General features: G+C 54.7%; 1 protein-coding gene across 2 annotated transcripts; it reads left to right on the top strand.

Moving 5' to 3' along the window:
- Window positions 1-794: 794 nt before the first annotated feature.
- Window positions 795-23689, top strand: SLCO2A1 (solute carrier organic anion transporter family member 2A1). 2 transcript variants are annotated; one of them, XM_038145812.1, is made up of 14 exons: window positions 806-1299; window positions 11403-11540; window positions 13451-13613; window positions 15088-15303; window positions 16374-16472; window positions 18070-18197; window positions 19213-19294; window positions 20192-20356; window positions 20664-20853; window positions 21855-22014; window positions 22347-22510; window positions 22665-22729; window positions 22832-22955; window positions 23062-23689. In XM_038145812.1, exons 1-14 carry the CDS (start codon window positions 1210-1212, stop codon window positions 23180-23182), a joined length of 1905 nt encoding a protein of 634 aa, XP_038001740.1. In that variant the 5' UTR covers window positions 806-1209; the 3' UTR covers window positions 23183-23689. The 2 variants fall into 2 exon arrangements, with proteins under 2 accessions (XP_038001739.1, XP_038001740.1); XM_038145811.1 differs by having other exon boundaries at window positions 795-1299; window positions 22832-23689.
- The last annotated feature ends 260 nt before the right edge of the window (window positions 23690-23949 follow it).

Here is a 23949-nt window from a genome sequence, read left to right as displayed (position 1 = left end):
AAACTGGGAAGCTGAGAGCCCAGATTAAGTCTTCTTATCTTAGCAGCGCTGATGGTCACACTGCCCTGGGCAGGGTCGGATCCCGAGGGTCCTCACCCGGGGCTCGGGGGGCAGGAGGGAGGATGGCAGCGCCCGGGAAGCCGCTTCCCACGGGTTCCAGGCACCCTCTGGTGGTGAGCGCCCACGGCCGGGGGTGCCACTGAAGGGGGCTCAGTCCTTGGTACCGCACACAGGGACACGCCAGCCCTCCCAGGGAAACCATCCCGGGAGCTGGGATTTCTTTCTCCAGCCTCAGGACAGCCCAGGGTGGGCCCCGCTGTTTCGCGCGGGGTCCCGCTGCTCTCCCCGCCTGCTTTACCCAGGGAAGCGATAATGAGGACAAAACTCAAAACTCCTGAAGCTGGTTTCTCCTCCGGCTGGATCAACCTGCCCTTCTCCTTCTGACGCGTTTCCCCCTGAGAGGAGCTTGCAAAATAAATCAGTGCTTTGCATAAACAAAGCCCCGAGAGGTGTTGGTGAAAAAAAAAAAAAAAAAAAACCAAAACAAAAAAAAAAAAAAAAAAACCAAAAAAAACAACCAGTGCTCAGGAGCTTCACAAATGCGGCTTTTTCTATAAAAACAAACACTGAAGGTTTTTTTTTCCCCCACGGCCCGGGGAAGGATTTCTCCATCTGACCACCCAGTTTCCCCCTCCCACCACCTGGGAGCCGAATCTCAGCTGCTGAAAGGTGCCTCCCCTTCCTCTCGCCCCTTCAGGGGACCTTTGAATGAAAATCCCAGTCGTTTTCCTGGCGGGAAGGCTCCGCTGCCACTGCCCTTTCCTCGTCCAGCCACGTCCTGCAGCCTGGCACAGGAGCCCAGAGGCGGCTCGGGGCGCCGGGTGTCCCCACGGGTGGCTGGAGCATTGTCGCAGCAGCGCAGCCCGCACTCCCGAGGAGTCTGGGCTCGCCAAGCCCTCGCCGCCACCTGCTCCATGCGCGCTGCCTTTGCTTCCTGCGGCTTTAAAGTTCCCTCGGTGCACAAAGCGAAAGAGGGAGGAGAAAGCGTTTCATCATCGCTGCCGAGAGCCGACTTATAAGAACTTGGCGCTGCCGCTGCCGGGCTCACTCGCAGCCTCGCAGGGATTCCGGCACAGCCCGTGCGGGCCGGGGAGCAGCGGCAGCCCACGCACAGCCCGACAGTTCGGGGCTCCCCGGGAAGCCCTCGCCATGGGAGTCCGCCCCGAAGTTGGCAAATCCCCGGTTGGCATCCCCAAGAGCTCCAGCACCTGCTCCAGGAGTTTTTTCTGCAACATCAAAGTAAGGATGAGGCGGGGATGCTGGCGGGGAGGGAGGGGGGTTCCTGCCCGGAGAGGGACCCCAGCCCACCCCACGCATCCCCGCACGCACCGCGGGTGAAACGAAGGGTGTTTGATGATGCAGAATTCGAACATCATCTCCTGGGGAGTCCTGCCTGGGCAGGGCCGGGGGGCTCTGCGGGTTCGGAGTGATGCCCTGCACGGCAGGTGGGTGTTTCGCCCCACGGAGCAGCTCTCCGTGAGCTTCCCCACGGCGTCTCGTACACGGTGTGCTGCTGCTTGGGGAATGATTAACCACATCCTGGTGTGAAAAGAAAGCGCTGCCTTAGAATAACACGGGCTTGCTTTAAAAACTTGGGTGAGCGGAGCTTTTGAGCGACGGACACAAAAGCTCGGTGGGCTGAGGTGGCGCTGGCTGCCCCGTTCCTCACCTGCTGCCACCTGAGAGCCGGCCCCTGCCCGAGCTCCAGGCTGCTGAGCTCGCTGCCTGCGTGAGGGCACACCGCTCACCCCGGCCGTGCGCCACCTCTCCATCCTGCCTTTACACCACCCCTCACCTGGCTTTCCCCCCCTCCCGCTCTTTGGCCCGTTTCGGATGCGCACCGAGGCTGCTGCCCGTGCCGGGGTCTGTCCCCGGGCCACCCGCGGGGATGTCCCTGGAAGGGGGGATTCCCGTGCTCGCACCGCCTCACAGGGGCACCTGGAGCAGCCGGGCGCTGTTTTTGGGAAGGGCCGCTGCCGTGGGCAGAGCGGCTCCAGGGATGCTCCAGGGGCCGCCAGGCAGGACCCGCCGTGCCCGTGCTGCCCGGGCCGGGCTGCGTCTGCCCCCCGGTGTCCCGGGACCCGAGCGTGTGAGTGTGCTGTGCCAGCACTGCCCAGCCCGGGGTTTTCAGCGTGTGCGGCCGTGGAGAAGGTGTCGTGGTCGGGATGGGTTTGGGGTTTGTTTGCCATCACGTTGCCCTCGCCCTGCACGAGGGACGGTGCTGCCCGCTGCTCCCTGGGCTGTGCTGGAGTTCTGTGGGAATGCCGGAGGTACCACGGGGCTGCTCCCAAGCGGCTGCGCCTCCTGACAGCTCCCGGTGCTGGAGCCATGATCCCAGATGATGTCTCCCAGTCCCATACCCCTGAAGGTCCCCACTGCCCAGGCTGGGCTATTCCAGAAGGTGACCTGATGACACTTTTTGGCTGTGGGCTGCAGGAGAAAGAGAGAAAGGAGAAAGATTACCCTGGGTGATTTCTGGGCTATGCTGATGTTCCTCTGGAGGGGAGTGCTGACCTGTCCTCTGCTCTGCTGGAGGTGCAAAATTTTCCCCCAGCCCCCTCCAGGCTGCAGCAGTAATGACCCTGAGTTGGGGTGAGTAAAGTCACCCAAAACCAGAGCCCTTCTGGCTGTTCACACTCTCTTCTGGAAACTGGCAGCAAGCAAAAACAGCCTGGAGTGAAAAACATTGCCAAACCCTCTTGCAGGATGTCAAACTTTCGGATTAAAAAACAAAAGCCCCAACAAATAAATGCTACTGCATCTGTACACCCCATAAGTAGCCACAGGGTGTGGGCTGTGGGTGCCCCAGAGTCAGGCTGGGTGCTCAGCACCCCACATGCCTCAGGGCACTTGGATGGGACCTTTCAGGGGCATCTGGCCAAGGGCAGATGACTCGGGAGTGTCACTTTGCTAGTGGCAGGAAAAGCATTGCCTGAAGAAAAGCTTTAAAACTGCTTTTTAAAGTTTTTACTTCAAAACTTCTGGTTTGGAATTGTTTCTGGTTTAAAAAGCCAGCAGTCTGGCAGTGGCACCATGCAAGCCCGTGAAGGAACAGCTTGAGCTCTACCCAACCATGCTCGTGGGCACCAGAGGGATGATGTGCTCCATCTGGGATGGTGGGCAGTCAGGACACCCATCCCTCAGAGAAATATTCATGCTTTAAAGAAAAAATGTATAAATTGACAGGCAACAAGTTCCCCCACCCTTTCCTGACCTATTCACTCTTCCTGTCCTGTGACATTTGCATTAAAAATATATACATTAACAGAAGAACTGTTTCAGGGTCAGAAAGGATTAGCCTGCGTGCAGTGTCAGTCCCCTCAGCCCCCAAAAATGAGTAGCATGTCAAAGTGTCACAGTGGAATTTCCAGGTTTGGGGAGTTTTGGAGTGAGTGGTCATCAGAGGCAAGGCATGGCCAACACCTGGCTTTGAAAGGGTTTGTAGCTCTTATTTGTACAAGAAGCCACTGGTGCTAGGAATTATGGATTACAAAAAAGCCTCATCCGGCCCCAAATTTTATGGGAAGCTACAGGCATCACCTTCCCCAGAGCCATCAGACACAACATCCTCACACAGACAACGGCAGTTTCTGATGGGGACAGCATTTCCAACACAACAAAATTCCCTGCTTTTAGCAGGCTTGGAAGGACAAGATTAAGACTTGGAAGAGTTAATCACTAAGCTCATACTTAATCTCCAAAGTCGATGTGATGGGATCATATTCAGGGTGCCTTTTGGGGGGCTAGGGCTGAAATAACAAGTTATTTTTCCATGTAAACCATTTTGCCCCTCCATGATGCCTGCGACAGGGACCACCACCCCCTGCACCAGACCCCATCTCTCTCTGGGTGTTTTCCAGAGCTGGAGTCATTGCCACTGACGTTTGGAGGTGTGGGAACACAATGGTGCCAGGGATGGGCATCGGGGAGGGACAAGTCCTGGTGGAAAGGGGCAGTTTGAGGGAAATCTATGGGATGTGGTTGGAGTCCCGGGGACACGGCTGGGGATGCAGGAACAGCACAGCTGCACTTCAGGAAGCAATTCCCTGTGGATGTGGCCGTGGGCTTGGATAGGTGCGGTTCCAGCTGCTCCCCGTTCCCTCTGGAGCCCGGCTGTGACAGTTCCGTGTGGTGCTGCAGAGTCACTGCCGGGCACACGTGGGTTTGCAGTGGCTGGGCAGTGACACAGAACGGGCTCGGTCCGTGCTGATACCAACGGGCTCCGCCTGGCCCGGCCGGAGCGCGACTGCTGCCTGCCGTGCCTCACAGCCCGAACGAGCCCAGCCTCTGCTCTCGCTTTGAGAGCAGGGCTGCCGAGCCCTCTGCCCTCCGCTCCCACCCTCATCCCCCGCAAGAGACCAGGCAGAACACAAAACTCCTTCAGGTTCTGGGGCTGGGAAGTTTTGCTGAGCTCTGACCTCGGTCAGAAGCCTGGAGCGTCCCAGTAACCCCACAGCACTGGTGGAGATGGGGGTGATGGTGAGACACTCAGATGGGATGCTGGGGAGAGATTCTTCCCTGTCAGGGTGGGCAGGCCCTGGCACAGGGTGCCCAGAGAAGCTGTGGCTGCCCTGGACATGTCCAAGGCCAGGTTGGACAGGGCTTGGAGCAACCTGGGCTAGTGGAAGGTATCCCTGCCCATGGCAGGGTGGGACAGGATGGGTTTCAAGCTCCCTTCCCACCCAAAACATTCCATGATTTCTCTGATGAACAGGGACATCCCTGTGCTTGGACATTCTCCAGAGCTGCCAGGGTTGTGCTGACTGGCGCTGGGGTTTGGGGACTTGCAGCTGTGCTGCTCGGCAAATGCAGGATGAGCCCAGCCTTCAGGCGGATGCCAGCACCTGGTGGCACTGGGGACACCGAGAACCTCACAGCCTGAAGGAATTGAAACAGGTTTGAAAGGTGGAGAAGGTGGTTGGTCCTTTTGATACCCACACGTGGCCAGGGATCCCATCAGTGTCCCCCAGTCCAGAGCCCCAGCCTTGTGATTTAAGCTCATGTTGGGCTTGATGATCTTGGAGGTCTTTTCCAACCTTCATGAGGCTATGATTCTGTGTCCATTTTCTGCTCCCAGACAACCACTGGAAAAGGATTATTTCACAGGAATTCTCTGTTTACAGAGCCTCAGATATTTTGGCTTCTTCGCCTTTACTGTCTCATTCGTGGTTTTGAACTATTTTAATTGATTTTGGGATCCCCAGAAAGATGACAAGGAGGAGAGCTTTATAAATATCTTTTGATTTAGAGGAGCTGGACTGGTTTCAGCTGGAAGCTGGAGAGCACAGAGGAGCAGTGTGAAAGTGTTGTGAGTGCAAGCAGGGAGAGGCTTTTTTTTCCGTGCCTGCAGACTGCCTGGCATGGAAAAGGAAACAGGAGGACAACAGAGAATTATTCTCACTTATGTCAGCCGGAGGTGATCCAGAGAGAGATTTAAAAGCCTTAGGAGAGGTTTAAATTGGGTGTTGTACTGGGGCAAGGAGAGGGAGGGAATGGAAGAGGGTAGGAGAGGGGACAACAAGGTCAGGAGGAGACTGTGGGCTTTCAGAGTGGGACAAGGCTTGAAAGCATCCTGGGGTGAAGGTGCTAGGAGCAGGGAGCTCTCGCCTCCCTGGGGAGGCTGGATGTCTCCTGCAGAGGAAATGGAGCCTGGCCTTGGGGTCTGAGATCCCAACAGCAGCAGGGTAAATTTTTTGTCCCTTCCTTCCAAGGGACTAAAGGAATTTGCTGAGGAGTGTATTCTAGAAGCCTGGAGATGTACCAGTTGCGCTCTCATATCCTGTTGGAAAAGATTATTAATTGCTTTGTTTAGCCAGAACAGGAGATTTATCAAGTCACAGATCTGGAGGCAGCGTGGCTGTAGGTTTGGAGAGGGAAACACGGAAAGGAGAAAGTCGTGGCTGATTAGAGCCATTGATTTAAGCAGGAAAATCAAAGCAATATTGCAATCCTGGGCACTGCGCAGGCAGGCGTGGCGGGCTGGATGAGTGTTTGTGGCAAAGGCACGAGGAGGGTCCTTAATGACAGGAGAAGAAGGACCTGCAGTGACCAGGGTCTTCCAGCATTTGAGGTGGTGGTGCTGGCACCAGACAGCACGGGTTGGGTTTGGACGGTCCAGCACTGGGGTCACGTCTGCTTTTGGTGGGATCAGGCTCCAGAAAGGAAGAACCGCCTGGTCTTCACCAGCAACACCAGCAGTGGGATAAGGAAAAAGATGGGTTGGAAAGTTTAGTGGGATCAAGGTCTAGGAGACCTGAGACAAGGTAATTTTATGAGGGGCGAGGTGGTTGGGTGCCCAAACACAAGCAAGGAGTGGTCAGTACAGATAAGATTATCGGGAGCAGGACGGGAGAGGAGTGACGCTGATAGGGAGCACGAGGCACGGCCGGCCGGGCAGGAGGAGTGTTTGCACACACTTCTGGGTCAGGCAAAACACAGCCAGCCTGGACCTGCCCTCAAGGAAACCCTCATCGGATCCTGATACCCCGGAATGAAAAGAGACCTTCAGAAAAGAATGAAGGAAGACCAACCACCCAAAACTGCCTGAGGGAGGAAAAGGCTGAGGGATGCCCAGCGTCCTATTCTGAGGGTGATATTTTCTTGGGAAGCATCCCACACTGAGGGTCTGCCTCAGCAATCCTCCACAGCTAAAAACCTCCATTCTGGGCAAAGCTGAGCTCACCTGGGCCTTGCAAAGGGATACAGTGCCAGGAAATCCCGTGCCTGTGTTTTTTGCAAAAAGAGCAAATATTGTCTTTGCACGTGACAGCCGAGGGGTGTAAAACGTGTGTGGCTTGGCAGTAGACAGTCGTCATTCCAGCATGCTTCAGACAATCCCTGATCAGGTTAATTTTCATATTATTTTATTATTTGCAGTAGAAATCCCACTTAGAAGCCAAATTCTGCCATCAGACCAGGTTCTGTGCTAAAGGATGGGTCCTGTGCAGGGTGTTTGGTTCCTTTTGTGGAAATGCTGTGCTTTTTCTCATCCTTCATGCTACTTTTTGATCTACAAATCCAGGCAGCTGCCCATCAGAAAGCGATGCCAAGGAGGGATGTATTTTCCCACTCTATTTAACCCTAACCCTAACCCTACACTTGCCATATCCACCTGATATATTTCTTTTGGACTGAGTGACCTCAGCTGTCCTACTGCAGGAGGATGTCCCAGTGTAGTAGGGGTTGATTGTACCACTCTAAAAAAAACCACTCTGTCTTCTCCCTGTTAAAATGTTGGGGATATTCTTATTAATTCCTACAGTTCCCCCCTCCCTTTCCTTTTTTTACTCTTGCAAGCTCAGGAGATTAAAGTAGAGGGAGACTCCAGAGGTAGGCAGCTTGGAGTCTTTTCCACCCTCTTTATCTCCAGCCAGGGCTGCCAAGGGGAAGACACTGAAAAATTAGGTGAGGGATGACTTTGGACAGGAACTGTGGAAGCACAGCAAGGAATTAACCCTTAACTCACTTCTCCAGGTGGAGCAATGGCCATGCCACATGTAGCAGGATCCTCCCAAACCTGTGGTCCCTGCAGAGCAGAGTTAGGCTCCCGCCTGGAGGAGCCTTATCCTGACTCCTGGACATCCCTGGAGGCTCCATGGAGAAGGTTCACTCCTATGAAATGAAACCTGAGTATTTGTTGGACACATCTCAGATGGAAGTCTAGGCTGGGATTGACTGAATCCTTCCCAACTCTCACTGTCCACAGCAAGGAAGGACCAGTCCTCCCCCTTCTCCACCAGGGGATGGGTTTCTCTTCCTTTGGAAAAAGCACTGCCCTGGGAGGTGCTGGTCCCCACGAGCTGGGTGGGGGCAGCAGCCTGTCTCCCCCAGGAGTTTGCCTCCCTTCTAAACGCAGCTCCTTTTGGAAAGGAGTCAAGTGCCTTGTGTAAACAGCCTGGAGTCAGGATTGCTCCGAAAGAAGCACGGGGATGATTACGAGGGGATTTTGGGGGGTCCACGTGGGTGCACGCCTTTGGCCTTCCTGTGCTGCTCCCTGCCTGTCTGCAAACACTCCTTGCCTGCAGCTCCAAAAATACACCAGGCTCCCGTGGGAGCCCCTGCTCCGGAGGGTCAGCGCTTGGGAGTGCCCCCGGCTCCTCAACCTCCCACCGTGCCTTCGCCCTCGTGTCGGCTTTGCGTCAGCGAAACCTCCCTGCAAGTCAGCTTGGCTCTTCCTTAAGAGCCCCTTCTTGTCATTAGGGAAGATGGATTACGGCAGCTCCCTCCCCTCCTGGGGCAGCTTGGCGGGAGCCGTGGGGCAGCACAGCACATCTGGCGCAGCTGGAAGGGCCAGGCCGGGGGGCAGGTTGTGGGTGGTCAGCATGAACGTGTGGGGATGGGAGCACGTGGGAAGAGAGACAGGGATGGGAGAGGCCCGTGAGGACCTGTGAGGGGACACAGCAGGATGGTGCTCCTCATGTCCACCAGCCTCAGGGGGTGCATGGACTCCTTTTGGGGACCCCTTCGAGTAACTCGCCCAGATTTTTGCACTCAGAGCCTTCAAGGTTTAGGATGTCCTTATTGTAATTAAAACTGAGTCTGCTGAACTCAGGGGAAGTCTTGAATCAGGCCTCATCCCACATCCAGACACTTGGAGTGTGTCTGGAAAAGCCACGCTCCAGCCGCACAAGTCCTAGAGAAAAGGTTGTTTTGCCTTTCTCTGGCTGTTTTGGGTGGCAGGTTCTTCCCAAGGAAAAAAAATCACCTCTGCCCTTCCCCTCCCATTCTCTGGGCTCTGCACATCCGAGGGCTGAGGCTGCTGTGTGGTCTCAGGGTGGGATCACATCCCTGGAGGATCCATCCGGCTTTGCCGCCTTTCCGGTTAATCCTGCAGACAAGAGCTGCATCAGAAGGACCCATGGGCAGGGGGAAGCAGTCACACCCCAGGGCTTTCCTCTCCCTTTGCTGGTGCTCTCCAGCTGCATTTCTCCCGCCTCATCTTCCCTCCTGGCAGGCAGCCCCAGCTTGTTCCCAGGCATCTCTGGATCCAGGGCTCTGGTTTGGCCATCCCAGGTTATCACCAAGGCATAAATACATCTCGGGCCATCTCCTGGCAGCTCTGCCTTTTCCTCCCTGCCCTCTCCACCCATGGCTTGTCCCTCTCCTCTCCTGCTGTGATCCCCATGGTCCTTCCATGCCTCCAACCCATCTCCAGCCACCCCCTGCATTCTGGGGAGCCAGGCTGCCTCTCCTCCTCATCTTCCCTCCATGCCGGCATCCCCTCTGTCCTCGACACTCCATGTCCCCATCTGCCCTGGGGTCGGGCTGACATTTGCTGCGCTAAATTCGGCCTCAGTGATCCACCCTCTTCCCTCCCTGTTGGTAAACAGCTTTGCTTCTCCGGCTGACGCCTGGCTCCAGGAGAGCTCTGTGTCCAGCTGCTCTGTGGCTCGGGCGCTCCCGGGCCGCTGCTGCTCAGCCGGCACTTCCTTGCTTCAGTGGCTGCTTAGAGTCTGGCCAGAGCCACACGGACAAAAATTGGTGTTCTCTGGCAATGAGATCCCCTCTCCAGTCGCCATCCTCGCAGGAGTCACCCCTCTGCTCCAGGTGATGATTCCAGGTCAGGCCTGGGGAAGGTGGTGGATCCAGCTTCCACCCACAGGATTTTGTCCTGGGATGGGATTTCAAGTGTGGGAGCTGATAGTGGGAGGATGGAGAGGTCATTCAGCTTCAAGAGTTCACTGGCAGATATTTCACTTCCACTTTGGCCCTGTCTGGGAGGATTTCCCACGTTACACCCCAAATTCCTGTTCTGCAGCTTTTTGTCAGGGCAAAGTCCCAGCTTAGGACTTTGTCCTCTCCTGGTTATTGCAATGGCAATGCCAGCCTGTCTGCTCTCACCCCTCTCAGATGTGGCTGGGGACTCCGTGATGGCAGCGTGTGCCTGTGATCCTTCTTTCCTCATTTTTGAGTGTTTGCCTTTCTCCTTCATCTTCCCCATGGTCTCCAGGTTTTTCCAAGCCTGCCCTCACACTGCCAGGGCTCCATTTTCTCCTTCTCCTTCATCTCCATCCTCTTCTCTTCTGCTGTCAGTCAGCATCTCTCCCATCCTTTATGCTTTTAGATTCCCAGCCAAGTCTTATGGCTGGATCTCTCTTCCCTCACAGGAGAAGACTCCCAAGAAACCATTTCCTTGCCCATCTTTTACCCAAATTCTGCTACAATTGCTAGGCCTGGCCACGCATCATCCTCTGCTCCCTAAACACAACTCCACCCGCTTATGGAATTTGCATCCTCCAAGCTGGTCTTTTTTTGATTTTTTTTTTTATCATTTAATGGGTCAGGGCTACTGGGCGCTACCGCCCTTCCAGATAAATACTCATAAGGACTATTGCTGCTCTCCTGGCCAAGAATATCAGGAATTTGTCAGCCCTGCAGTACCTTTGATCCCCCATCCATCATCTCTCACTTCCCGACGTTATCGTTGACGGACACTCTTCCGGTATTCAGCAAATATTTGATTTCCTGTGAATCTAAATTAAAAGACCTTCCCCCATTTGATTTTTTTTTATTTGTTTGTTGGGATTTTTAGAAATTGATTTTAAAATGCTCTTGGCACCGTGTGGATGCATTCCATTCCAAGAAAAATAAAGGGAAACTGTTCTGACTAAATATAGATCAAAAGACACTTGTGAGCTGCCTCTTGCATCCCTGGCTGAGAGCACTCTCCTCTCGCAGCCCACCCGGGCTCTTTCAGCCAGATTTCTCCCAAACCCTCTGTATTCCCTCCTCTGCCTCTGCTCAGCTTGGCTCCTGGCTCAGCTCATTGTCCAGCTCAAGGGAAGATGCTGGGTTTGGGATACTATTTTGGAATCTTCCAGTAGTGAGACCATGCTGTGCATATTTCATCCTCTCCCTCTGGGGCTTTTAAGACCCTTTTTCCACTTTTTCTAGCAACACCCCTTGGAGCAGGTTCAGTTAATTGACTTTCCAGCGGAGTGAATCCCAGGATGCTCCATGCCAGAGGTGCAGCCGTTGGCCAAAGCCAGCTGGAATACACTCATGCAGGATGTGGTCGCCAGCGGTTGCGCGGCAGCAGGGCACTGTGGTCTCATGTGGCCTCAAAGGGTGCATGGAGAGGCTCACATCGGATATCAGGGAAAATTCCTCACTGAAAGAGTGGTTAATCATTGGAACAGGCGCCCAGGGATGTGGTGGGGTCACCATCCCTGGAAGTGTCCGAACAGTAGATGTAGATGTGACACTTCTCAATATGGTTTAGTGGGCATGGCAGTACTCAGTCAAAGGTTAGACCTGATGGCCTTGGAGGTCTTTTCCAACCTTAATGAGTCTGTGATTCCAACTGGGTCCTCACTGTGGCGGCACTCTTTGTTTGCCCACAGGTGTTTGTGCTGTGCCATGGGCTCCTCCAGCTCTCCCAGCTCCTCTACAGCGCCAACTTCAAGAGCAGCCTCACCACCATCGAGAAGCGCTTTGGGCTCTCCAGCCTCTCCTCAGGTTTCATCTCCAGCTTGCATGAGGTAACTGGGAGAGGAGCACCCAAAGGGTGGCCAGGACCTGGGGGGCCCCTTCCCAAAACAGGGTCTCAGGGCTGTTCACACCCAGGGCTTCCTCAGCCTCCATGTGCTGGGAGGAGCAGCTGTGCTGTGCTCTGGGACACCTCATCACACCTCATTCTGCTCTGCCATGTCCAGCCGGGGAACGGGGGGTCCTGTGGTGATGGCCCTTGGACAAGAGCAGACTTCCCCTGGATGGAATTCCAGAATGGTTTGGGTTGAAAGGGACCTTAAAGTTCATCCCATCTCATTCCACCCCATGCCATGCGCAGGGACACCTTCTACTATCCCAGGTTGCTCCAAGCCCTGTCCAACCTGGCCTTGGACACTTCCAGGGATCCAGGGACAGCAACAGCTTCTCTGGGCACCCTGTGCCAGGGCCTCAGCGCCCTCTCAGGGAAGAATTAACCCTGACCTCTGGCAGTTTAATGCATATTGCTGAGCTGGCTGAGGATTTTCTCACAAGCATTTTCTTACCAAGAAATCCCTTGGAATAAGTCTCCTCATTCACATTTTCAGGAGTTCTGTCCTTGCTACCAGCTCTTCAAGGCCTGGGAAAGGCCAGGAAAAAGAGACTTTTTTTGCTGAAACCAAGTGGCCACATACTTGTTCATGAGCTCCCCGGTGAGCACACGGGATGCTCCATCAAGAAGCTGGACACTGGGAATCTTCCTAGATCCCTGGGGAAGTGGGTGCCCCAGTCTTACCTCAACCAGCATGGACATTTGGGATTAAAAAGAGGTCTCAGTGGAAGCCCACTGAGACTTCCTGCTGTCTGTGACTGTGTGAGGTGCCCTGCCTGTCCAGGACAACAATCTTATTGTGTTGGTGCCTACAGCAATTCCAAGAACAAAACCCACAAAGAGACAAACAAGGGAGCCCGTGCAAACATAAATACAAAGTTTTCTTAGCCATACATAGAATCACAGAATGGTTTGGGTTGGAAGGGACCTTTAAAGGCCATCTTGCTCAACCCCCTGCAATGAGCAGGGACAGCTTCAACATGCCAAAGTTAAAATGATGTTTAGGTTGTCCTGAGCTGTTAAAGCCCATGTAATGGGAATTTTGTGGTGTTCACCCACTTGCCTGAGCGAGCTGTGTGGTTTCATGGCTTTCTAGTTGATGCTGTCTGCAGTTGCAAATGCCCAGGGTCATAAATATTTGCAGTGAGCTGGACTTTGTAGCAGGGCTCATCTGTGTTTGAGTCACAGGAGTGGAGGCAATATGTTTCATTCCTTACTGGTTTTGGAGGAATTGTCAGTTTATGCCACATTTGTCAATCTCTTCTTCCAGGGAACAAGGGACGGGACAAGAGGAAATGGCCTCAAGCTGTGCCAGGGGAGGTTTAGTTTGTGTATGAGAGAAAAATTTCTTCACCAAAAGGGTTGTCCAGCCCTGGCACAGCTGCCCAGGGCAGTGGTGGAGTCCCCATCCTTGGAGGGGTTTAACAGACGTGTGGATGTGGCACTCGGGGACATGGGTCAGTGGTGGCCTTGTCAGTGCTGGGGGAACAGTCGGACTTGATGGTCTTGGAGGGTTTTTCCAACCTAAGGGATTCTGTGATGCCTGTGGGGTGGAGGGCAGGTGTGGGTGCTGGAAGAGCCCCAGCCAGATCACAGGGAGGCTGTGATGTCCTTCATGCCAACAAGGGTTGCCCAGAGGTGGCCGAGGCCAAGGAGTGACCCTGTGGCCGGAGATGAGAAGGGAGCACTGACGTGCTGTGAACACGCAGGGCCAGGGGATGCTCCTGCTCCTGTGAGCCTCAAACACCTCCTGATGAGAGCCCTGTCCAGCCCCCCAGACACAGCCACAGGGTCTGGATGTCCTCTGTGATGTCTTCTCACATTCCTCCCCCTTCTCTGTGCCTTTTCCAGATCGGCAACGTGGTGCTCATCATCTTCGTCAGCTACTTCGGCAGCCGGGTGCACCGCCCGCGCGTGATCGGCGTGGGGGGGCTGCTGCTGGCCCTGGGGGCCTTCCTGGTGACCCTGCCCCACTTCCTATCGGGCCCCTACGAGTACACTGCACTCAGCACGGGTGAGAGCCACCAGCTGTGCCCCCACAAACCCAGATCCAGCTGTCCCAGATGGGTGATGTGTGACTGCCCCCAAAAAAGGGGGTGTTTCCAGGGCTCAGGTGATTCAAACAGTGGCTGAAGGCAGAGCCTTAAGGTGGGCAGTTGCTGGTTAAACCTGATGTCATTATAGCTTTGGAACCCCTTCTGAATGCAAAAATTACATGTGGGGTTTCTTCTGCCTCTCCTGCACATGCTATTCCAGCTGTTGTTACAGAATCATGGAATGATTTGAGTTTGAAGGGACCTTAAAGCCCATCTCGTTCCACCCCCTGCCATGGGCAGGGACACCTTCCACTGTCCCAGGTTGCTCCAAGTCTGTCTTTGAACACTTCCAGGGATGAGGCAGCCACAGTTTCTCTAAGACAGCAGGCTTAAATCAAGTATCAGGGAGACATTCTTCCCTGTGGGGGTGCTGAGGCCCTGGCACAGGGTGCCCAGAGAAGCTGTGGCTGTTCCTGGATCCCTGGAAGCGTCCAAGGCCAGGTTGGATGGGGCTTGGAGCAACAAGGTGTCCCTGCCTGTGGCAGGGGGCGGAATGAGATGGGCTTTAAGGCCTCTTTCAACCCAAACCATTGTGGAATTCTGTGATACAGCAAAGCTCCCCTGTCCCCAGGGCCTGCTCTGGCCAGGATCCTGATCTGATCCAGTCCAAGGAAGGCTGCTGCTTTAACTGGGAAGGCTTTGGGAGCAAGCTCATGGGAACAACGACAGCTTACTTTTCCATGCAGAATGGAAATGACCCAAAAGTTCTGCACAGAACACAATTCTTGCAGAACGCCTTTGCTAAACTGAACAGGACTAGAGCATGGACTGCAAAAACAGATGGACAGGGCAGAGATATTGACATTATGGGGACTGCCTGATGGAAAAGAACACATTCAGCCTGTGAACAGCCCCTGAAGATACTTCAGTCCTGGTTGGAGTTTCCATGGCAGTCTGGAGCAGGGTGAAGACCCTTGGTGTCTGGGCTGTATGAAGAAGCAAGGGCCATGTTTTGGAAGGAGCTGGGCTACTCCTGAGCCATGGGGGCAGCAGGGATTCAGGACAGGGCGTCCTGCTTAGGGCAGCCAGCTGACCCCAGAGGGCATCACTCCCTATTCCTGCCCAGGTACCACAAGGGAGCAGAGACCACAGACAGCAAAAACCAGCCATGGGTTAGGTCTGCCCTCATTAAACCCAGAGCACCCTCACTCCATGCCACGAACTCTGTAAAAGTGTGATTAAAATCACAGCCTGGTTGTTTGCTGACCTCAGTATAATACTCCAAAGGAAGTGCAGGGTGATGAGAACTGCTGAACAAAACAAGCAATCCATCCAAAATCCAGCAGCTTGTGCCTACTCAGTGAGTTTGGGAGACTCCTGCTCTTTGGGGATTTAGTGGGAGGAGGCAGGGGATGTACCCAGGGTTGAAATGGCCTTTTTTCCTCCTTCCAGGTAACAAAAGCCAGGGGCAGGTTGAGCTGTGCTATGCAGAGAGTAGATTTGTGTGCTCAAACACCACCCGGGACCCCGAGAAGGAGGCCAGCAGCGTGTGGGCCATGATGGTCATTGCCCAGCTGCTGGCCGGGATCGGGACCGTGCCCATCCAGCCCTTTGGGATATCCTACGTGGATGACTTTGCAGAATCCAACAATTCCCCACTGTATGTTGGTAAGTGGGACCATTGCTGTGCATTGTTGCATTTCACAAAATCCCAGGATGGTTTGGGTTGGGAGGGTCTGAAATCTCATCCAGTTTCACTCCCTGCCACGGGCAGGGACACCTCCCACTACCCCAGGTTGCTTCAAGCTCCAGCATCCTTGTCTGCCCTCTGCAGTGAGGGATCACTGTTCCAATGAATTGTCCCACAGATCCCTTAGAATTCCCAAATCTGCAAGGAAAATGAAGGAAAGAGGACTGAAGGAACCTGAAAGGTTTTAAAGAGGAAGGAAAGAGGGACTGGTGTGCTGTTTATAATACAGGTGCTCCCTTTAGGGCTGTGGAAATGTCTGTCAGGGTGAATGGCTCCAGGGTTGCCTCAATATAGCAGAAATTCCAACTCCCCAAGTCCCATTTCATTTTATGTCTGATGCAGCTCAAGCTCACTGCCTCCTTTTAAACATCTTGAGAAAGTTGTGTAAAGAGTTTCTCTCAAGGAGGGAACTTGGATCCTGTCATTGCAAACAAATGAAAGGAAAATGTTCTGACCTTACGGGTTATCTATTTTGGAATGGGAGGGTTCAGCTACACCCAGGGTGGTCTGGTGGCCTTTTTGCCCTCAGAATTTTTCACCTCTCCTGACGTTTGAACCAAATATTTTTCCTTGGATCTGAGGATGAAGATGTGTTTTTTTCCTTGGCATCCTAGAGGACATGAAGGTCTCAATCACCTGTGTGAGCCCAGGATGTCATTGCCCTGCTGCTCGCTGGGGTTCATGGATATCATGGATATTCATGGTGTAGCTGACCACTTGTATTGTGTCAGCAAAGCCTTGATGGCAGCAGAGCAGAGGGACTTTGTCCGCAGGCAGCTGCCCTCCCCCTCTGTTCCTGTCAGATAAACACCACCTTCAGAGTCGGGGCAGTGGGGACCTTCTAGCCAACAGAAGCATGATGAAGGGTGGTTTCTCCCCTCTGTGTGTTGTGCCACCATCCCTGCATTTTCTGCGAAGACAGAAGCCATATCTGCATGGAAACTACAATTCCCTGCTCACAGGGGCTCTCTCTGCTCCCTTTTCCCAGCCATCCTCTTTGCCATTGCTGTGTTTGGCCCTGCCTTTGGATACTTGCTGGGGTCTGTGGTGCTGCGGCTCTTCGTGGATATCGGGAGGGTTAACACTGGTGAGTATTGCTCAGGTAGCAGAGGTCCTAAAGACCCTCTGTGGGTCAGAAGGTCACTCTGAGATGAAAGGTGACAGAAGCCACTAGTCCTGTGACCCATAAAACCTACTGCCCTGGAAAGATCTGAGCTGGAAGAGCACCCCCAGCTTACTGCTCCACTCCATCACCCTGTAAAATACAGGTGGTCCTGATGCCACCACTGAAGCAGAGCCCCGGGGCAGGGACATTCCAATGCCCAACTGATGGTGCTGCACTGGAGGTCATGGCTGGGCTCTGCCCACTGCCACCACACTGAGGAGGTATCCCACAGCTCCAGCATGGTACTGAAGAGGAACAGGCAAATCTGAGGAATCCAGGAATGGAGAAAAGAACCAGAGAGCAATCACTGCCCTCTGGAAACACAGAGAATTTGAGTGTACTGATCCTCCTCCCCAGCACCCGCCACCAGCACCTGCAGAGAGAGGTGCTGAGCTGAGGCCATCACAGGGATAATTTGCTTTATCCATGGCATGTGCTTATTATTTCTGGTAACTTAATCACTAAAGAATTCTCCCCAGCTCTATCATTAACGTGGCTTTTCCTGTGTTTCCTTAGAGAGATCAGAGCTTGACATTTTTGTCCGGTGCCTGATAAGAATAATAAATGAACGTGGGCAGGAAATGCCAAAAAGCCTTGGCCCACTCCCCACGGCGGCAGACGGATTTAGCAGCCTCTGCCTGGTCGCTCCATGATGACATCCAAGCTCCAGAGTGGAGTGGTCCTGTTTGGGGAAGTGGGCCGATTGTTTCAGTGGGGTGTGGGCTCCTCTCTGGTCACACCCTGGCACGGAGCTCCCACCCGGAGCTGGCCGTGGCTCCTTCCCAGCCAGATCCCAGCCGTGGGCAGCCGTGTCCCCAAGCCAAGCCAGGCAATCTGTCAGACCTCCCGTGAGCATCACTTGGCCCAGCCAAAGGATGTGTGTGCTGGAGACAGAGCGGCTCTCACCTTCTCCTCCTTTTTCCGGAGAAGGCGCCCAGAGTTTGGTCCACTTGGAAACCAGGAGCTTCTGCCAGCACAGGGCCTTCCCTCGGTGCCTGTGAGCAGAAAGTGACCCAGCCTGGAACAATGGGAGAGCAACTTTTTCCAGGAAAGTGGCGCAGCCTTTCCCAGTCCCTGTCTTGGCTCAGCATCCCTGTCAGCAGCATGGTCCAACCCACCGTGTTCCCCAGGCAGAGGACGGAGTCGGACCCCCATAATCTCTGCCTCACTGGTTGGCTCAGGGGTTAGAGTTGGACTTGTGCCACCAGTGTACTTCCATGCTGACCAAATTCACCCTGCAGTCACCTGGGAGGCTTGGTACAGTTGGGATGAGTGGCAGTGGTTGTTTTCCCAGCCAGGGAAAACAAAAAGGTCAAACACAACCCAGTGTTTGACAAGTGCTGGTCTTGCACTGGTGGGAGCTCCCACCTCCATCCATTTGCTGTTACACGCCAGTGGAGAGACCCTTGGGTTGTGCCCACAGGGATTCTTCATACTCCACAAATCCGTATTTTCATGGAGATGTGTCCCTTTCACCCTTGGAGCTCTTACAGTGTGTCCTTTTGTGTTGCACTGACAGTGGACCTGACGCCGAGCGACCAGCGGTGGATCGGGGCCTGGTGGCTGGGGCTGCTCATCTCCTCGGGCTGCCTGGTGCTCACCTCCATCCCTTACTTCTTCTTCCCTCGGTACATGCTGAAAGGAGAGGTGAGACCTCATCTCCAGAGGCTGGAATGTCCTGGAGCCAGGGATGTGCTCAGGGAAGGAGTACCTCTCCTCAGAGGAGTGGGGTGGGAGGGAGGAAGGCAGTCCAGCAACCCTTTCCCATTAAAACAGATTTTAAAAGGTGGAAAATAATTACCATGTATAATTTTGGTGTTTTCAAGGCCAAAGCCCGCTGGTTTTGTTACCAAAAAATACTTTAGTTCTGTTTTGAAACTGTTTACTCATTGATTCTTTAAAGGTAAAATCAAAGCCAAAATATTTCACAGTTATGGTTAAAGGACTCCCCAGACTTGAGCTGAACTATCTCTAACTTTCATTTTCAGACTTTTCGCAGAATTAAAAGGGAGGTATTTTGTCAGGCTTCAGGGGAGGAAAGATTTCCAAGTTCCGAAAGCCTCTCAAAACCAAGCTGTTGTCTTGCTGCCCTGCTCAGGGGCTGCAGTGATATTTGAGATAATTCACCCCTTTAATCACAGAATCTCGGAATGGTTTGGGTTGGAAGGGACCTGAAAGCTCATCCTGTTCTACCCCCTGCTATGGGCAGAGACACCTTCCACTGTCCCAGGTTGCTCCAAGCTCCATCCAGCCTGGCCTTGGACACTTCCAGGGATCCAGGGGCAGCCACAGCTTCTCTGAGCACCCTGTGCCAGGGCCTGCCCACCACAAGAATTTGTCCCCAAGGTCCCATCTCACCCTAATGGCAGTGGGAAGCCATTCCCCCTTGTCCTGGCACTCCAGGCCCTTGTCCCAGTCCCTCTCCAGTTCTCTTGGAGCCCCTTTAAGCCCTGGAAGGGGCTCTCCCCAGAGCCTTCTCTTCTCCAGGTGAACACTCCCAGCTCTCCCAGCCTGCTCAGGGCTCGTGGGACGTGGCTTTGCTATAATTGTCAGGCTTGGCTGGGGTCAAAGGCCCCTGGCACAGACCCTGGCCCTGCTGAGCCTCCCTGTGCCAGGACAGTGCCAGCCCCTCTCACTCAGGCTGCTCCTCTGTCCCTGCCAGGAGCAGAACACGGAGGCCGGGATGCTCAGGAAGATGGAGACAGGGGCTGCTCAAGACACCTCCCTGCTGGAGTTCATCAAAAGTAAACTCCTGGGGGGTCCAGGAGAGGGTGGATGGGGATGCTGGGCCATGCTGGGCCGTGTGGGGTGGGTGGGGACCACCACACTGGCAGGTTCACACCAAGGGGGCTTGTTGGGAGTCCTTGGGAGCCCCGCACTGTGTGTGGACCAGCTCCAGTTCCACGAGGGTCTGAGGACCAGGGGAAGGTGGGCACAGCCTCCCTCTGGCTGCAGACCTCTTGAGGCCCCTCTTCTGTGGGGCCTCAAATGTTTCCAAATTTTGCACTGAGGGCCTTTAAGCGGTACGAGTGTGCCAGAAAAGGGTCACTGGGAGGTTTAACTCCAGCTCCAGGAGTGGGCATGGGGCTGCTGGCGCCACCAGCTCCTCGACGAGGTCATCCCACTGCAGCTGACACTGTTTACGTGGAGCCAAAACAGGCTCGAGAGGGATGTCACTGCTGAGGGACCAGATTAATGACTCTTATAGCTCCAGGAGGATTTCTTCCCAGATAAAACCCCTCCTCTCTTCCTCCACTGCAGTCATATCCTGGAGCTGTCTCTCTTCTCCTCTCTTTGGGCTTTGATGGATGCTGGCTCTCCACCATTCTCTGCTAATTAGAAAACTCATAAGAGACCAAATAAACAGAGTTGCTCCCAGGGTCCATCTGCCTCTGTTGATGGGGCCAGAGGACACAATGTCCCACCAGAAAAGCACATCCATGGTGCTGCCAGCTGCTGGGACACATTAGGGTGTCTCTCCTCCCGCTTTCCCATGCCCGCAGACATCCCCAGCAGATTATCATCATCCCACAGACATCCTTACTGGGAACAGGGCTAAGGCTGGGGGTTTATTCCCAGTACAAATGGCTGGCGTGAGGATCACATGGCTAAAAGACATTTTTCCTACCGTTTCCCTGTAGGATTCCCAAAGATCTTCCTCAGGCTGCTGCTCAACCCCCTCTTCATCCTCCTGGTGCTGGCTCAGTGCAGCTTCTCCTCCGTCATTGCGGGTCTGTCCACCTTCCTCAACAAATTCCTGGAGAAGCAGTACGGTGCCTCCCCCTCCCAGGCCAACTTCCTCATAGGTGAGCATGGATGGAGGCAAAAAATATCCATCAGCAGGGAGCCAACTGCCCGTATTCTCCAGCCTTTTTAAATCCTGGAGAAGAAGTCAGTGAAAGCTCCTTCCTGGATGAGACCTGGAGTTCACCTTGGGGTGGTTGGTGGCTTTCCTGACCTGTAGTTCCCCAACTGCCTTCAGTTTGGGCTGTCTCAGACAACAGTTGGATCTGCGGGTTCTCACAACTCCTGTGGGGTCCAGAGAGCTGCCCCCTGCCCATGGAGGGGTTCTGGGTAGGCAGGACCCCCTCCAATGGCTCCATTGCTCTGCAGGAGCTGTGAACCTGCCGGCAGCAGCACTTGGGATGCTGCTGGGAGGGATCATCATGAAGCGCTTCTCCTTCTCCCTGCGCGCCATCCCGCGCTTCGCCGTGGTGGTGCTCGTCTTCTCCATCCTCATCTGCCTGCCCCTCTTCTTCATGGGCTGCTCCACAGGGCACATCGAGGGCATCTACCACCCCAGGTAATGCAGGAGCTGCCCCCAGCTCCTTCTTTCTCCAGCTCTTATCCGTGGGGAGGGATACACGCAGGTGGGGAGGCAGAAGACGTCACCATGCTGCTTCTTGCTCCTTGATCCCCCCTGCATGGAGGAGATCCAGGTGCTTCACAGCCCAGAGAGCTTGGGAGGGCGTTTATCCATGATTTTTCTGGGCCAAACAAGCAGGGTGTCATTTTTCACTCTGGATTTTTAGGGGAAAATTAGTAACACTGTGTCCACATCACTTCTCACGCTCCCAGCGTTCCAGCTGGACATCATCTTTCTCCTCACCTCAGTGCATGTTTTTGGCTCTACCCGTAACTTCCTAAGATAAAAAATGACATTTGTATACGACCAAGGCTTGATGTCAAGTGCATTGAGCTCATTTCCCAGCGCACTGCCAGCAAGGAAAGATTTCTGATGCCATCTTCCCACAGGGGGTGGAGCAGCCCCATGCCACATTCCTGCAGGGTTCAGGCTGTGTGACTCCAGCAGATGCACTCCTTGGGGGAGTGAGGGAAGACAGGGCAGATTTGGGTTTGTTCTCTTCCCTTCCACAGCCATCAGGCTTGTTTGGGAGCATGCCCACTTTCAGTTTGTGTCCGTGTGGTGTTTCCAGCTGTGGCTGTTCACACATCTGTTTGTGCAGCTCTGGACAGAGCCCAGGTCCATTTCTACAGGCTTCTGGCTGATTAATTTTCAGCTGAGAAAAAAAAAAAAAAAAAAAGAAAAAGGAGAAAAGAGAAAAGAAGTGTGTCAGTACTTGTTTGTAGACATAACATAATTCCTGTGACATTCACTGCACGCTTCCAGAGGTACCTGCAGGGATCGGGGGCTGGCAGAAGGCCAGGCTGCTGCTGGCAGTGTCCCAGCCCAAACAGGAACAGGAAAACTGCTCAACTAGTAAAAGGGATTTTTTTTTTTTTTAATTCCTTCTGTCCTATTTCTTAATTTTTTACCAGTTTCTCCCCCCTCCTTTCTGGCAGTACACCCAACTCCCAGCAGCAGGTTAAGGCACGGGTTGGGTGCCAATGCTCTAAGCAGATCTTCCACCCCGTGTGCCGGAAAAACACCACGGAATACATCTCACCCTGCTTCGCTGGCTGCACCAACAGCACCACCAACCCCTCCAACCCCAGACAAACGGTGAGTAAAGCAAGTGGTTAGCAAAGCAGCCTTGCTGGGAATAGTGGAGTGATGCTGCAGGAGCAAAACAAATGCAATAAGGGGGTGGAATCTTTTTCACACGGTGTGCTGAGCCCGGGGGAAGGTGCCCTGGAGAATTGCTGTAAGGCCCTGGGAACCTGCTTGGGGGAACAGGGATGGTGGCAAATCCCATTACAGGATGCCATGGCTGTGCCTTAAAACTGGAGCTGGTGCTTGGTGTCCTGCTCAGGGATGTGGGATGATTTGTCCCGAGAAGGCTGCTCGGGGCGCTGGGAGTCTGACGTCTGTTTTGTTCCAAACGTTTCCAACAGATCTACCACAACTGTTCCCTAAATGGGAATGAGCTGTTCTCCACCTACACGGGCTCTTGTCCAGTCAGCTGCTCCCATATGCTCCTTCCTGCCGTATTCCTCATCTCCTTTGCTGCCCTGGTCGCCTGCCTGTCCCACAACCCCCTCTACATGATGGTGTTACGGTGAGTGGTGTGCAGGGTCCTCAGTCCCAGGGGGGAGCCGATATGATGGTTCCCCGTGCTGGGATCAACGGGATGTCATAAACGTGCAACCAGCCCAAGTCTTGGCCAAAGCCAGGGCCAGCAGCTCTGACCTCCTGTGGCTTCTTCCCTGCAGAGTGGTGAACCAGGATGAGAAGTCGTTCGCCATCGGGGTCCAGTTCTTACTGATGAGACTGCTGGGTGAGTGCTCATCTCTGAATGAGGTTGGGGGGCTGCTGGAGCCGCGGGAGGCACTGAACCTCCTCGGGATCAGCACCTGACTCCATCCTCTCTCCCCGCCAGCCTGGCTGCCGGCCCCGGCCATGTTCGGAGCCCTCATCGACTCCTCCTGCATCTACTGGCAGCAGCAGCAGTGCAGCCCGGGCCGCTTCTGCGCCTACTACAACAACGATTTCCTCCGAAACAGGTACCCTGTGCCCCGGTCCCGGGCAGGGGAGGGGCCCCAGCCCAGCCTGGGGGCAGCTGGAAGTGCCAGCTGCAGACGTGGCATGTCCCTGCTCTTCTCCCGACAGATACCTGGGGCTGCAGGTGGGCTACAAGGTGGTGGGCACCGTGCTGCTCGCCCTCATCAGCTGGAAGGTGAAGAGGAGCAAGGAGTACAACGTGCAGGAGAAGGCGGCGGGGCTGGTGTAGCCCCCGAGGACTGACTCGCACCCCCATCACCCACTGCCACTACTTTATCTTGTTTGGGTTTGTTTCACTTCCCACGGGAGCGATTCCGCAGCTCCGAGCTCCCCTCCCGCAGCCCAGTGCTCCCGGCGAGGGATGCTCCGGGCCAGCCCCGTCCTGGGAATGGCATCTCCCAGGCTCTCCAGGTACCCTGGCAGGGGCAGCCCCGGCCAGCTGGAGCAGGAGGCAGAGGGAGCTGGAACACACGGACCCGGAGAAGCGCCTGCTGTGGGCGATGGTCCCGCTCCGGTGTGACATTCCCGGCCGGGAGGTGCTTTCCCGGCTGGCACAGCAGCAGGGGAGGTGGCTGCCAGCCCGGAGGGGCTGCCCGGTGTCCCCCCGCCCGCAGCCCCCGCAGAGGTCAGCAGGGACACCGCACGCGTGTTGGGACAAGACAGCACAAGGGGTTTGTTGCAGAACATCTGGGGTTTGTTGCTCTTTTTATTTTTTAAATAAAGGTCACTTTTCCAACCGCGGTGCTTTCTTGGTCTCCCCCCACCAGCAAGACAAGCCCTGGGGAGGCTGCAGGTCACAGCCTGGCCCATGCTGAGCACACTGCAGCTGGGAAAGGGGAAAAAATAGAGGCAGAGGGGGACATTGTTCTGCAGCTCCATCGGTGATGGGGGACGGCTGGCAGGGGCTACACAGAGCTCGGGGCCCGGCCGAGGAGCCCTGGCTGCAGTCCCATGGAACCTGCCCAGCCCTGCCCACACCTCCCTGGTGGGCACGGG

Source organism: Motacilla alba, chromosome 9 (genome assembly GCF_015832195.1).
Source record: "Motacilla alba alba isolate MOTALB_02 chromosome 9, Motacilla_alba_V1.0_pri, whole genome shotgun sequence".
Taxonomy (NCBI): Eukaryota; Metazoa; Chordata; class Aves; order Passeriformes; family Motacillidae; genus Motacilla; species Motacilla alba.
This window is presented reverse-complemented; position numbering and strand designations above follow the sequence as displayed.